At 40.0% G+C, this 15546-nt stretch overlaps 1 protein-coding gene across 1 annotated transcript; it reads right to left on the reverse strand.

Annotated features, from left to right (window-relative positions):
* Positions 1-266: 266 nt before the first annotated feature.
* On the reverse strand, positions 267-12696 carry LOC136202318 (omega-amidase, chloroplastic). The gene is made up of 10 exons (XM_065992863.1): positions 12371-12696; positions 12165-12281; positions 11653-11877; positions 11358-11451; positions 10493-10567; positions 9688-9766; positions 9221-9236; positions 914-994; positions 745-827; positions 267-666 (listed from the first exon to the last, which is right to left on the reverse strand). The coding sequence occupies exons 1-10, from the start codon at positions 12644-12646 to the stop codon at positions 588-590; spliced, it is 1125 nt and encodes a 374-aa protein (XP_065848935.1). The 5' UTR covers positions 12647-12696; the 3' UTR covers positions 267-587.
* Positions 12697-15546: the final 2850 nt, after the last annotated feature.

Here is a 15546-nt window from a genome sequence, read left to right on the forward strand (position 1 = left end):
GATAATTGGTAAATTCCAATAATAATAATAACAATACTTGGTAAAGGTCAATTAATATGCATAAAATGAAACAAAACGTCATGTATTATAGAACAAAAAAAATTCTATAGAAAGACATCTATTATGCTTTTAGTGTCTTTCCTGAGTTTAGAAACGAATGGACTGACCATAAACCATAACTTTAATTTATTTATCCCATAAAAAGGAAACTTAGAAAGGCCTGCTATTCACATCTTTCATTGTTGGAATGGGGAAGCAGACAAATCTGAATTCGGATATGCTTTGTGGATAATTGAACATTACTGAACAACACTTCTGCACATAAGTTCACAAACTACATAACACAGACCTTTGTTTGTTTGGTACTTTTACCTAGAAAATATTATGGGATAAATAACTATAGCAATTCACCTACCCCGCATTTTATTGCTGCAAGAATTGCAATGTTATGCTCCTCAAAAAGTTGAGGATACCAAATCTCAGTCATTAGCATAGATAGATGCATACATGTAAACATTGATGAACAAATATTCCAACATTTGACTGCTCCTTGCTCACCTAAAATCCACTGCACCATTCTTTCTTCATTACTGAGAGTTCAGCCTCTGGATATCCACTAATTGGTAAAGATCACCTCTTCTTTGCTTCGTCAAGGGGAGGCTTGTTCTGTTAAAATTACACAACATTTTAAGCTAATAACTTAACTTATGCATCAATATTTTTCACACAAATCTCCTATATTACCTTCTCAGCTCAATTAATGAATAATCAATCTCTGCTATTATTATGTCCTGCTCATGCTCAGTGGTAGCCACAACTTCTCCAAACTGTAATACAACCTCTTCTGTGAATTCTATCTCTTCAAATAATATAATAATGATATGAAAAATGCTACAATCAACGATTCACTCACTGGTCCTACTAGAGTGGAATGGCCCCATGCCACGTATCCAGCTCCAGCATCTCTAGCAGGTGAACAAGTTGCTACATATAACTGCCATTTCAAATCAATATGTTACAAACTCCTCATGCACCAAATGGATATGAAAATTGGAAAAATGAACTGTAATCAAAGATGCTTCATATCCATACAAATTGGAAAAAGTTATGCTACTACCAAATTATATGGTTACACAAGATCCAATACCTGACCAAGCTCAATTCCTCCTGCTTGCTCACTCCTAAATCTCCATCCACAAAAAAAAAAAAAAACAATTGGCATGCATGTGCAAAGCTATGTTGCACAGAAACTTTGATCTTGAAGAGTTTCTTGGTAACTTGTACGAAACTTTTCAGGGCACGTTTCCGTAATTCAAAAAAAAAAAAAGTAAATTCGTTTCTTAGAATTTGGAAACTGGTTTCCTAGAATGTAATAAGTATTCAGAAGTAGATCATGTTCAGCAAGTCCCTAATATATTCTAGATAATCTTCTACAAACTTTGAAAATGAAAAACCTCTACTTTTCCCTTTATTATGCGATACAAAAGTTAAGAACTAAACATTGTGGTATGTAAAAATGTAGGGAATAATAAATTGGTTACTTAATTTTTTTAATGCATGCAACAGTTTTTATGATTGTTAATTGTATATCTTGATTCAAAAGAATTACATGTATTTATAGTGGAGCATATTATTAGATATTAGATATTCTCAAGATTATATTGTTTAGTTATAAGATCACACTGTATCTAGTTAGTTAGTCATTCACTACAACGTGAACTCTACATTGTATTTATACTGAATTACACATCAATAATATCCAGTGATTCATACTCTATTATGGTATCAGAGACCTAATTTTCCTTCTTTCTCTCCAACCCTAACTCCTCCTCCTCTTCGCATTCTACCGAAACACTTCCATCCATTCCGCGCCGTCGACCTCATCACCGGCAGCCATGACAACCACCACCGGCCCCACTTCCGGCAACTCCCACAACACCCCTCCAAATTCCGGCAACTCCGCCACTCCTCCCAACTCCGGCCACTCCGCCTCCAACCCAAACCAAAACACCAACAGTCCGAATTCTCACCCAGCCCTAACCGTCTCAAACATTTCGACATTTATCAAAATCAATCTCGACATCGAGAAAGGCCAATACCCGACCTGGGCTGCCTTGTTCAAACTTCATGCCACGGCATTTCAAGTTCTTGACCATATTCTTCCTTCCCAAACCACCGATCCTTCCACTCCCTCCCTTCAAGACACAAACCCTGATCTCTGGAAACGCATTGACGCTGTTGTCCTCCAGTGGATATACAGTACTATTTCCCTTGACCTTTTACACACCATAATTGAAGCAGATTCGTCTGCGGCTCAGGCCTGGCAACAACTCCAGGATATTTTCTCAGACAATAAGAACTCCCGTACCCTCTTTCTCCAACAAGAATTCTCCAAAATCAAGCTTGAAAGCTTCTCTGATATTTCCTCCTACTGTCAACATCTCAAATCCCTGTCTGATCAGCTCTCCAATGTTGACTGTCCTGTTACTAATGACCAAATGGTTCTGCAACTTATTTCTGGCTTAACAGATGCCTATGACACTGTCGGCACCCAGATTCGCCATGGCGACCCCCTTCCGCCTTTTCACAAGGCCAGATCCATGCTTATTCTCGAAGAAACGGCACGGTAGCTCTCACCGCCGCTACTGACACCACCGACCCGCCATCCCACTACACACCATCTCGGCATGTGCCAAACCGATCGCACCACGCTCCTCGTGGCGGTCGGCATGGCGGTCGGCCATATCGCGGAAGAGGAGGGCGGCACAGCAATCGTCAGTCCAGCTCCTCCTACCGTCCGGTTTACCCGTGGGCCCCGTACTACCCCTGGGCACCGCAGCAACCTTGGGCCAGTCCGCCCTGTCCATACCCGACGGCACCCTGGCCTCAGCCGTCCCCTCATGGTCGCCCCCAATCACAGTCCGGCATCCTTGGCCCGCGACCTAACTTGCCGCAGGCACATCTCAACATGGCTGGCCCCTCATATGCTCCGACCGACATTGAACAAGCCATGCACACCATGTCCATCACACCTCCTGATCAATGGCACATGGACACCGGAGCTACATCACACATGACGGCTCATCAAGGTACACTCACTTCTTATTTTGATTCGCGCCTCAATGGTAATATTGTTGTTGGTAATGGTAATTGTGTACCCATTTTGGGCTCTGGTAATGCATATTTAGCCACTAAACACCAACCCCTCAAATTGAAAAATGTACTGCATGCCCCTCAATTAATCAAAAATCTCATTTCTGTCCGTCAATTTACTACTGATAACAAAGTTTCTGTTGAATTTGATCCTTTGGGTTTCTTTGTGAAGGATTTACAGGCGGGAAAGCGTATCATGAGATGTAATAGTACCGGGGATCTCTATCCAGTCGTGTCTAGTTCGTCTCCTTCACCTCCGTGTCTCTTCCGATGTTTGGCATCATCGTCTAGGACATCCAGGGTCCCCAATTTTGGACACCCTGATCAATAAACATTTTATTTCATGTAATAGGAGTAATAATAATGTTTCTGTTTGTCATCCTTGTGTTAATGGAAAACAGGTTAAATTACCGTTTCAGTCCTCCTACAATTCTGCTTGTATGCCATTTGATTTAATTCATAGTGATATATGGACGTCACCGATATCGAGTTCTAGTGGTCACCGATATTATGTTTTATTTCTTGACAATTACACAAATTTTCTTTGGACGTTCCCGTTAGCTAACAAATCCCAAGTCTATTCCGTGTTTCTCACCTTCCGTACGTTCATTCGAACTCAGTTCGAACGTGAAATCAAAACGTTTCAATGTGATAACGGTGGGGAATTTAACAAGAACTCATTTCGCCAATTTTGTAATACTCACGGAATGCAATTCCGCTTCTCCTGTCCGTATACCTCACCCCAAAATGGTAAATCTGAACAAACTATTCGAACCATTAATAATATCATTCGCACAATTATGAACCACGCGGCTGTTCCGTTTCAATTTTGGCACCATGCTCTTGCACTCGCCACTTATCTTCTCAACATCTATCCCTACAAAATTTTAGGTTACAACTCTCCCACACAGATACTCTACCTACGGGATCCCACATACTCTCATCTTCGAATCTTCGGATGCTTGTGTTTTCCCCTCATTCCATCGTCATCTCGTCACAAATTAGAGGCTCGCTCACGGCCGTGTGTCTTCCTAGGATATCCCCAAAATCATAGGGGATACATGTGCCTTGAGCTGTCCACAAATAAACTCATTGTTTCCCGTCACATGGTATTTGACGAGTCAGTATTCCCGTTTAAACACCAAAAATTCACTACATCGTCCGCTCCCCACCCTCCAAATCCAGTCGATGGTCTCCTGCCCATCACTCAATCCACGCCCGAAATTCATCCGTCCCCTTCTCCTTTGTCGGTTGCGTCCCCGTCCGTGTCGCCCTCGTCGTCATCGCCCGAAATTCAATCCACGTCGTCACCCTTGTCCCCCCCGTCCGTGTCGTCCCGCCTAGCGTCCCTGTCCTTCCCCGAATCGTCGTCACCTGTTGTGTCCTCTCGGTCCGTGTCATCTCCTGTCGAGTCGCCCTTATCCTCATCATCGTCCCCTCGAGTATCCCCGACTCCTGTCCTGTCCAATTCTCATTCTTCTACTAGCACGACCAGGGTCGATGCTTCTGCATTAACACCACATCCTATCACCGCAGACACCAATACTCACCCTATGACCACCCGAGCACAACACGTCATCTATAAACCACACCGTATGCTTAACTTATCCACTTCTGCACCACCCGCTATTTCCTCGTTGCCTAAAACACCAACCCATGCACTATCTGACCCAAATTGGACACAAACCATGACTGATGAATTTGAGGCTCTTATCCAAAATAAGACGTGGGTACTCGTACCTCGTCCTAAAAATGCTAATGTTATTCGTAGTTGGTGGATTTTCAGGCACAAAACCAAGTCAGATGGTTCCTTTGAACGCTACAAAGCAAGACTAGTGGGAAATGGTTCAGGCCAACTGGCGGGTATTGACTTTGGTGAGACATTCAGCCCTGTGGTAAAACCGGCAACAATCCGTGCAGTTCTCAGCATTGCTTTGTCCAAAAACTGGAATCTGTGTCAGTTAGATGTGAGGAATGCATTCCTTCACGGTGACCTTAATGAAACAGTGAACATGCATCAGCCACTGGGTTTCCGCGATCCTGAACATCCTGATCATGTCTGTCTCCTTCAGAAATCTTTGAACGGCTTGAAGCAAGCTCCTCGAGCCTGGTACAAACGCTTTGCAACCTATGTCATTAAGATGGGATTCACTAATAGTGTGTCAAATCAGTCCCTTTTTGTCTTTCGACAAGGCATAGACACAGCATTTCTGCTTCTATACGTCCATGATATTATTTTAGTAACTTCGTCTGACAAGCTGCAAAGTTCCATAATCTCTACTCTTAGCTCAGAATTTGCAATGAAGGACTTGGGTCCGTTGAATTATTTTTTGGGGATTTTTGTTACTCGCTCACATGGTTCTATGTTCTTATCTCAGCGGAAATATGCCAAGGAAATTATTGACAAAGCAGGGCTCGGGTCATGTAATGCGGCTGCCACTCTTGTCGACACCAAACAAAAGCTCAGTCTATCATCCGGCTCCGCTTATCATAATCCCACTAAGTACAGACAGCTAGCTGGAGCACTTCAATATCTGACACTCACACGGCCTGACATTTCTTATGCTGTTCAACAGGTGTGTCTGTTCATGCATGATCCGAAGACTACTCACATGGCTGCCCTCAAACGGATTTTGCGCTACATCCATGGCACCATCGATTTTGGCCTCAGCCTCATTAGAACATCTACGGAACAACTTACATCATACACCGACGCTGACTGGGCTGCTTGTCCAGACACACGTCGTTCTACGTCTGGGTACTGTGTTTTCCTCGGCGATAACCTTATCTCATGGTCGGCCAAGCGACAGCCCACCCTATCTCGGTCTAGCGCCGAAGCAGAATATCGTTGGGTAGCCAATGTTGTGTCCGAAACCTGCTACTTGAACTTGGCTGTCCGATTCAAAAATCAACCGTTGTATATTGTGATAATGTCAGCGCAATGTACCTTGCGGGCAATCCGGTTCAGCACCATCGAACCAAGCATGTTGAAATGGACATTCACTTTGTCCGTGAGAGAGTCGCCAAAGGTGAGGTCCGTGTACTGCATGTTCCATCCCGATACCAAATTGCTGACATCTTTACTAAAGGCCTGCCGTCTCCGCTGTTCGACGATTTCCGCAATAGTCTCAATGTTCGCCCTCCAAACTCTTCGACTACGGGGGAGTATTAGATATTAGATATTCTCAAGATTATATTGTTTAGTTATAAGATCACACTGTATCTAGTTAGTTAGTCATTCACTACAACGTGAACTCTACATTGTATTTATACTGAATTACACATCAATAATATTCAGTGATTCATACTCTATTACATATGACTAATTCACAACATTTCTCCTACAATTGCTCCTTGAATTGTTGCTGTAATTGCTCCTCTATTTTCTCGTATTGCAGCTTGGTATGTTCACTTCCACACTTCCCTCAAGCTGGTGAATAGGAATTTTCCATTCCCAGCTTGGATACAATATTCTCAAATATTGGGCTACTTAGCTTCTTAGTGAGAAAATCAACAAGTTGTCCATGTGCTGGCACATACAGAGTGCATAGTAAACCACCGTCTAATTTCTCCTTGATGAAATGTCTATCCACCTCGACGTGTTTTGTCGTTTCATGTTGAACTGGATTGTGGGCTATACTTATTACTGACTTGTTATCGCAGTAGAGTTTCGTAGGACCATTCCACTTGACCTTTAAATCTTCAAGGATAATTTTCAGTCGAACCAATTCACATATACCTTGTGCCATTGCTCGAAATTCTGCTTCAACACTTGGACGTGCTACCACCCCTTGTTTCTCTGCTTTCCTAGCTTAAGGCCTGACTCAATGGGTGCGCTAGCGGGTTCGCATGCAACTTTACTTGTCTCCTTGAGTAAATCAGTGAAGTGCTTATGTTCGGATATAAAAATCCCCTTTTCGGAATGTACCACCTCAATACCTAGAAAGTACAGTATGCCCAAAGCTTTAATCTCAAACTCCTTAGCCAAGCAATTACTCAAGACTTGTTGCTCCATCTTGTCATCCCTTGTTAGTATTATGTCATCGACAAATACTAGTAACATTGCAACTTCCCCCTATGGCCGAATGCTTAAAGAATGTGTGATTGCCTTGGCTTTATTTGTATCCAATGGCTAACATGACTCTTGAAAATCTCCCAAACCAGGCTCGACAAGATTGTTTCAATCCATACAAAGCTTTACTCAGCTTGCATACTGTATTTGTTATCACCTTTGTTTCATAGCCTGGTGGAACATCCATGTAGATCTCCTCTTCAAGATCAGCGTGCAAAAGTGCATTCTTTACATCAAATTATTATAGGTCCCAACCACGATTAGCAGCTAAAGATAAAATTATTCGGATTGTATTCATCTTAGCCACAAAACGTCTCTAGATAGTCAATCCCATATGTTTGAGTGTATCTTTTGATCCCAATCTCGCCTTGTACCTTACAATTGACCTATCAACTCTAAATTAAACTCCAAGTTTTATTTTTCCTTAATGCATGGATCTCCATATCCATGGCTTATTTCCATTTTTCATTAGACAATGCCTCAGATAAGATTTTAGGGATCGTTGTAGTAATGAGGATTACAAGGAAGGCTTTGAAGGTTGGTGAGAAGTTGAATTCATGGTTCCATTTTGTTTTTGGTTTTGGTTGGACCAAATCTGATTGGGTTTTGATTAAAGTAAGAAATCAAATTATGACGGTTCAAGGATGGGTTCCTTATCTTCCTTAACATTCTCTCCCTGAAAATATAGTTTGGATGAAGTAGGCTTCTTGCTCATTAAAGGTTACATCTCGAGACACATAAATCCTTTTTGAGAGAGGGTGATAAAAATTATACCCCTTTTGAGTTGATGTATAACCTACAAAGATGCACATTAATGCTCTAGGATCTAATTATCCATGGCCTTGGCTATGGATATGAACAAAGGCCACACCCAGATTGTTTTAGTTGACAGATTCGGGTAGAACAAAGAAAGCACCGCCATTGGACTTTTGAATCATAAGACTCTAGACCATAATCTGTTAATGAGATGAGTGGCTGTTAGAACTGCTTTCTCCCAAAAATATTTTGGTACAGTTTTCTAGAACAACAATGCTGAGTTTGGTCTAAAAGGTGTCCATTTTTCATCAGCAATACCATTCTGTTGTGGTATTTTGACACAAGATGGCTCTTGAATTATCCCCTGCTTTTGACAATAATAAGTGGGTTTGGTTGAAATAGTCTTTGGCATTGTCTAACCTGAGTCTTTTGATATTTACACCAAACTGGTTTTTTACCATAGAGAGGAAATTTGAGAACACAGAACTAGCATCTGACATCTGTTTGAGCAAGAAAACACAGGTAACTCAGGTACAAGCATCAATAAAAGTCACAAACCATCGTGCTCTCAACACATTTGAAACATTTGAGGGACCCCACATATTAGTATGAATAAGGTAAAAGGGATGAGTGCTTCTTTTATTGCTAATTGGGAAAGGTACACGCTTGTGTTTAGCAAGTTCGCACGTCTCACAATGAAGACTCTCAATATCTAGTTTTGAAAACAATGAAGGAAACAAAGATTTAATAATTCTAAATGATGGATGACCTAACCTTTAATGATATAGAAAAACCTTTTCTTTATTTGTTAACAAAGACCCAGACATGAACGAATATGGAGATTTGTTCTTGAACATGTTCGGCTAGTTTGATTCTTCAAGGTAATAAAGGCCATTCAATTCTCTAGCACTTCCAATCATTTTCCCTAAATCCTTCTCCTCAAATACACAGTGACTTGTGTGAAATATAACATTACAAAGTAAATCTTGTGAGAGTTTCTGTATGGATACTAGATTAGTGGACAACTTAGAGACATGAAGAACATTTCGCAAGGTTATGAGGCTAAATTGACACTGCTCCAAAAACCTTGAGACTATTTTGATACCGTATCCCTTTATTTTGACAAGAAAGCAGGAACTTTTTCCAATAACATAGAATTAAAAAATATTTCCAGTAAGTAGATTTAGAACACACAAAATGTTAAGCCTTTTTAGTAAAGCAAAACAAGGGAAGTTTTACCTGATTATCGGCAGCCCTGCACAACAAATAAAAAGGAACAAAACAGTAAGAAACTACAATGATGCCCATAAAAATTCAAGCACCAAACTTTCCATTTAAAATCATATGAACTTTTAAAGGAGGGAGGACTACTAGACTGAGGGAAGAGAACATCAAGTATACATAAGTCATTAGATTAACAACACAATGTCCTTTCAGGTAGTACCGTAATGCCTTTTGTGGTCCACAAATCTCAAGACAATGCGTTTAATCAAAATCCTTTCCAGATAATGCTAATAGCAGATGGAAACTCCTATTTTTGTCTGTTTGTTATACAGCTCAAACACTCAGTTTTTTCTTTGTAAAAACTAAAAACTAAAAAACTCTCAGAATAAAACTTTATAACACCAAGAAACACAGGACCTGACATTAGATAACTTAATAAAAGAAATTATTCTAGCATCTATAGAAACTGACATATAGCATACCTTGCTCTCTGTAACAACTCCCAATGTAATGGTCCAGTTGTCATGTTAAATGCCCCCGGGTAGCAAATCAAGTGAGCACCTGATTTTAACAATATGTAAATTTTCGGTTCATACAAAGCATAATCAATAGGCTTAGTGACTAAAAAAAATCTTAAATTGGTGTGTTTTTCAAATCTAATAAAAAACGTTTTTATTTTATTCATTGTTTTAGCAATTCTAGTATCCAACAAGAAACACAAGTGACAACAATCCTCCACTTCGAGCCATTTTTTTCCTATGGTGCATTATCATTACCACTTAATAACTACAAAGAAGATGTTATTTAGAAAACAGATGCTCTAAAAATAAGCTAAGCATGGTTGTCAATAACACCAACCCTAACTGCAATTGAAGATGCCTAAAAGATCAAACTTCCCATGAAACTTCTGATGCTGATACAGATTATCTGAATTCCACCCCTGACATATTCAACCTGATTACTAAGGTATGCTATAATTTGCTTAATTAACTTAAATATATCAATAATCATAGCCGACGCTTAAACCATGTGTCAATCTTCTCTATCCATAAGAGCTAGAACCTAAAGGCAGAATGAGGTTGGTATCCATTAAGATTGAAGCTTTTTTAAGTTGCAAGTGAACTAGTGGATGAATCTCATGTTTTAATCAAATGCAGAACTTTATTTGCTGGTAGAACCTTCTAAAATACAAATGTTGCTTACAAAATTCATTAATTAGCATGCCAAATAGGCAAGTATTACCAAAAACATTAACTGTGTTACAGACAATGAAAGGAAGAAACAAACCTCTTGCTGCATATATAGTTGCTAGTTCTTGGAACCTAATATCGTAACAGATGCCAATACCAATACGTCCAACTTCTGCACAAACAACTTCATGATAATTTCTCAAAATGGAAAAGGAGACACTTATACATACATAATTCTTGTATTTGTATCAAAAAGTCTAATGGCCCCTTGCACCTCTGGAGTGAACTATTAGACGCCTAACTTTTGCAATCCCCGCAATCAATGAATCAATTAACCCATGTACTTCTCAAATGACCTATTGTGTTCTTGAGCTAGCTATTATTAATTAGCCACACTCTTAACAAGATAAAAAATGACAAAAGAAAGAAGATAGGATAGGCACAACTATTTATTTTTGTTCCTCATGTGTCCCATGCAATTTGGTATAACAAGTACTGCCACAGTAAGAAGGGGTTATTTAATAAGAGAAGTTGTAATTACAGGTAGGCAATAGGTCATCTGGAAAATACACAAGCATACTTTTCAATACAAGCATTGAGACCATATTTTATGTGCGAATCTGAAAAGAAATAAAAATAAAGTACAAAGATAATCAGAAATAGGAAGAACAAGAATTTTTCTTAGAAAGCAAAGAAGAATATAACTTTTGCTCCTATTCTAATCTTTTTTTTTCCTAACCCAAAGAAAAACTGATTTACAACAGGTCTTGCATAAAAAATATTCTGTTCAAAGAGAAGCCAAAATCCAGAGTGCATGCACTGCATGGTTGTCAAATAAACCATATGCACACCAGAATTAGGTCATAGGTACTGCTATCTGAATGGCATGTATATCAAACATTGATTGCACAATAGAACAAAGAAGAAAACCCATTTGTGGCAAGGAGTTAGGCGTAACAAACCTGTGTCCACAATGGTTGGAGTTTCCCCTGCTGTTAAAGTCTTAGACTCGATAAATGTAATCTTCCCAGGAATATCAATATCAAAAAGGTGTATCTGTGGGTACACACAAAATATCAGAGAATTTACGTGAACCAACGAGAAAGAGAAGGTCATTATTGGATTATATCATACAGAGAGGAATCTGACTTACGATATCATTATTGATCATATCATACAGTTCGTTTCAAGAATTCAGTTATCAAGTTTAGAAGTAAGCATTAAAGTACTTGAGAAAAGCATGTGAATGATAAATACCTTACGGTGCTTGGCTATTAACTTTCCTTCAGTATTGAAGACACAACATGTATTATACAACCGATCCCCAGAGCGTTCCGGGATGGATCCACCAACTATGGTGATTCTCAAAAGACGAGCAACTTCAGAAAGCATGGCTGTTGAAGGGGATGCTTCGCTGCCTGCATCTATGTCTTCAGCATAAACTGGGAAACTATCATTGGAATATGGACTATTCCATATTTCCTGATATGGGCATAAAATAGTTCAATCAAATAATGGAAAGAATGGCTCGAAATTACAGCAAAACATGAATTTCAGCTTCTTTATCCATTTATTAATTAACAAAAAAAAAAAAAAAAAACACTTGAAAAATAATGTTTGATTAGGCAAAATGTAAACTTTTGTCTGAAACTATAAGTATATGCAGTAGAAACTTTACATTTTAGCCTTATCAAGCCTAATAATAATAAGAGCATGAACAGAAGCAAAACACAAAAACAGCCAGGAACGGCATAGGGGGATTAACTTACAGGCAATACAACAAGCTGGGCTCCCTTTCCAGCAGCCTCTTCGATTGCATTGCGAGCGTGCGAAATGTTTTTCTCTTTGTCCGCCGTAACCATCAACTGGCATAGCCCTATCTTGAACTGTAACCAAAGAGTTAAAATAAAAAGAATCGAACATCAATCATACTATATCTGCCTCATAAAAGGTTAAGTATAAAGAGAAAGCATGCCTTGGTGACGGGAGGAGTAGGCAAGGGGATGGCAGGAGGACTCCTGGATTGTTCAGGCTTGAAAGAGGAAGCCATTATTCGAGTAGATGAAGCGTGGAAGTTGAAGCTTTGGTTAAAATTGATGCGATTATTCTTATTGCATTTATGAGCGAGAGTAGAAGATAGAGTAGAGATCGATTTGGGGTGAAAAATGGGCGAGAGATTGTGAGAACGAGAGAAAAGGGAATGGTGGAAACTGAGATTTTTGGAGCTCAAACCAGATATTGCTGATTTCATTTTCACTCTTCCTCTCTTCCTACATGCCAATTACTCTTTTGACCGGCGAAGTAAAACGACAAGTCGCCTTTAATCGGCTCTAGTTTTGTAAATTCAAGTAACCACGGGCAAAATCTCGTCACCATTTTCGTATCCTTTTACACGTCTCTTTCAATTTATGATGTGTGCATAATAAAAAGATTACAGTACAATAACGATGTAGTGTCATAATGAATTCAGAATTTTGGGCAAAATACAAAGCCTACTCTACCTTTTATATTGCACAACAGTAGAACGGTAATAATAACATAATGGTCTTCTATTACTAATATACCCCTGGCTAATGTTAATTATAAAATTATTTCTAATAATCCTAATACGCCTCAAGCTGGACGGTCAAGATTGAGAAGTCATATTATTTTAAGTGGGTTACTAAACTCAGTCCCATATTCACACTTCCAGCCCCAAAAAACGACCTAACCGCCCTTTGAATAAAAACTGAAAATTTGAATCCCTCCCAAACTCTCTCAAAGTCTCCCAAATACATTTCCATCCGAATCAAAGACAACACGTTTGATGGAAGACAATCCGTTATCACCGAGAGTAGACGGGAGTGATGCTACGTCCGAATTCGAGGTATTTTTCCGATTTAACTTCCTTGCATTTCTGTAATTTAAATTGGAAAAAAAAAATCTGGTTCGGCACTCGGGCGTGTAAGCATCACGCCCCACCTCATGGTGGGGCGTATGAGTATCACGTCCCACCATGTGGTGGGGCGTGATAGCCACACGCCTCACCATGAGGTGGGGCGTGATGTTCATACGCCCCACCATGAGGTGGGGCGTGATGCTCACACGCCCGAGCATATTTGTGGCTGTTTTTCGGGTTTAGACACCGAAACGTTGTAGAAATGTCACGTTTTGGAATGTAATGTTCGTTATTTATCATTTACAAGAGGTTTCGTGGGAAGAATTTGACGGAAACGGCATAGATTACAGCTCGCAGTTTTTTCCCAAACAAACATTTCAAACATATCATGAAGTTGTTAACTGGGCAAAACAGACGGCAATTGGGATCGGGTTTGAGTTAACCACAGCGTCGCACAAGACGGGGCGCAAGTCAAAGTGGATATTGGTTAAATGTGCTCGTGGTGTTAAGAATTATAAAAGGAAAAAGGATATGGATATGGATGTTATACTACGGAAGAATACAAAAACAAAGTACTGTGGTTGCAAATTCCAGATAAATGTTATGGAAATTGCTGAATTGGGCGGTGAATGGGATTCCTGGAGATAGAGGACAACACTGTCATCAGTTGGCTGTATATCGTCAGGGCTACAGACAGATGAGCGGACTAAGCCCGGCTTCCAAAAAACTTGTTCGTGAAATGAGTTCAGCTCAAGCTAAGCCTTGTGCTATTTTTGCTGCAATCAAAGAAAAACATCCGGAGGATTGCCCGACACAAAGACATGTCTATAATTACAAGGAGAACATCAGGACTGAGAGCTTTGAGGGTCGGGATGTAATCGGTCAGTTTTATCGGCTTGCTATAGATAAGGACTACATACATTGGACGCAAGCGGTGCCGGGCAGCAATGTCGTGACTCACTTATTTATGGCACATCCAACATCGATCACACTGTTCCGATCTTATTACTTGTTTGTTGGTATGGATTCAACATATAAAACAAACAAGTATAAGATGTCATTCTTTGAAATCATTGGAATGACGCCTTCAAACAAAAACTTCTTGATCGCCTATGCAATCATGAAGGATGAAACTGAGGGTAGTTATATGTGGGTGTTACAAAAATTGAAGCTTTTGCTCCAACCTGATGTGCATCTGACAGCCATTACTACAGACTGGGAGTTAGGACTGATGCGGCCGGTTCGTGAGGTATTTCCTCATTCTCATCATTTATTGTGCACATGGCATATTAATAAAGATGTGGAGGATAAAGTTGGGAAGTTGAGTGGAATGAAGAAGTTTGGTGAAATTTTTAAGAATTCCAAATGGAAACGTATAATTGAAGCCCCGACAGAAGCCGAATATGAGGCGGCAGTGGTAGCCATGAAGAATACTACTGGCAACTGGCCTGGTGTGATTCAGTACGTGGAGACCACGTGGCTAGTGCATAAAGAGAAGTTTTGTCGAGCATGGACGAACAAGGTGTTGCACTTAGGAAACACCACAACCTGTCGAGTGGAGAGTTCACATGCACAGTTGAAACAGTGGTTGAATTCATCTACTGATGCACTCAATACAGTGTGGGAGAATGTGCACAAGGACATTGAGGCTCAGATCGAGGCAATCAAGTAAGACATTTATTTTGTTATTTGCTTTAATCTTTTAAAATTTAATACATTAGTTTTGTAATCCTTCATTGTATATAATCAGATACTCACTCGAGGACTCGAGAAGAAGATCTGCGGTGAATCACTGTGGAGAACCTTTCGCGTATCTCGACTTACACGTTTCACATTACTGTTTGGCTGTACTAAATGATGAGCTCAAGCGTATGCACGGATTGAGTATGGATGTGGTAAGTGAATGCGGATGCGTGTTGCCTATGACTCATGGCATTCCGTGCGCATGTGAGCTTAAAACATATATTGACACAAATGAATCGGTCCGTGTTGACCGCATCCATCCTTTTTGGAGATCTCTTACGTTTGAAGGGTTGAGTGACATACCAGTTACTGCTCCAGTATATGCTGACGGGTCTAAGGATCACCGATTTTTTCAATCTCTTGTAGAAAAGGTTCAAAAATTAGATCCTTCAATGGTGCGTAGCATATCGATGATGATTCATGATCAGATAAACCCGGAACAAAGTGGCTTTAAAGAACCTGAGGTCAAAGACACTGTTAGGGGTAGACCAAAGGGAAATTCATCAACAAAACGAAATCCGAGTGCATGG

This window comes from Euphorbia lathyris, chromosome 8, assembly GCF_963576675.1.
Source record: "Euphorbia lathyris chromosome 8, ddEupLath1.1, whole genome shotgun sequence".
Lineage (NCBI taxonomy): Eukaryota > Viridiplantae > Streptophyta > Magnoliopsida > Malpighiales > Euphorbiaceae > Euphorbia > Euphorbia lathyris.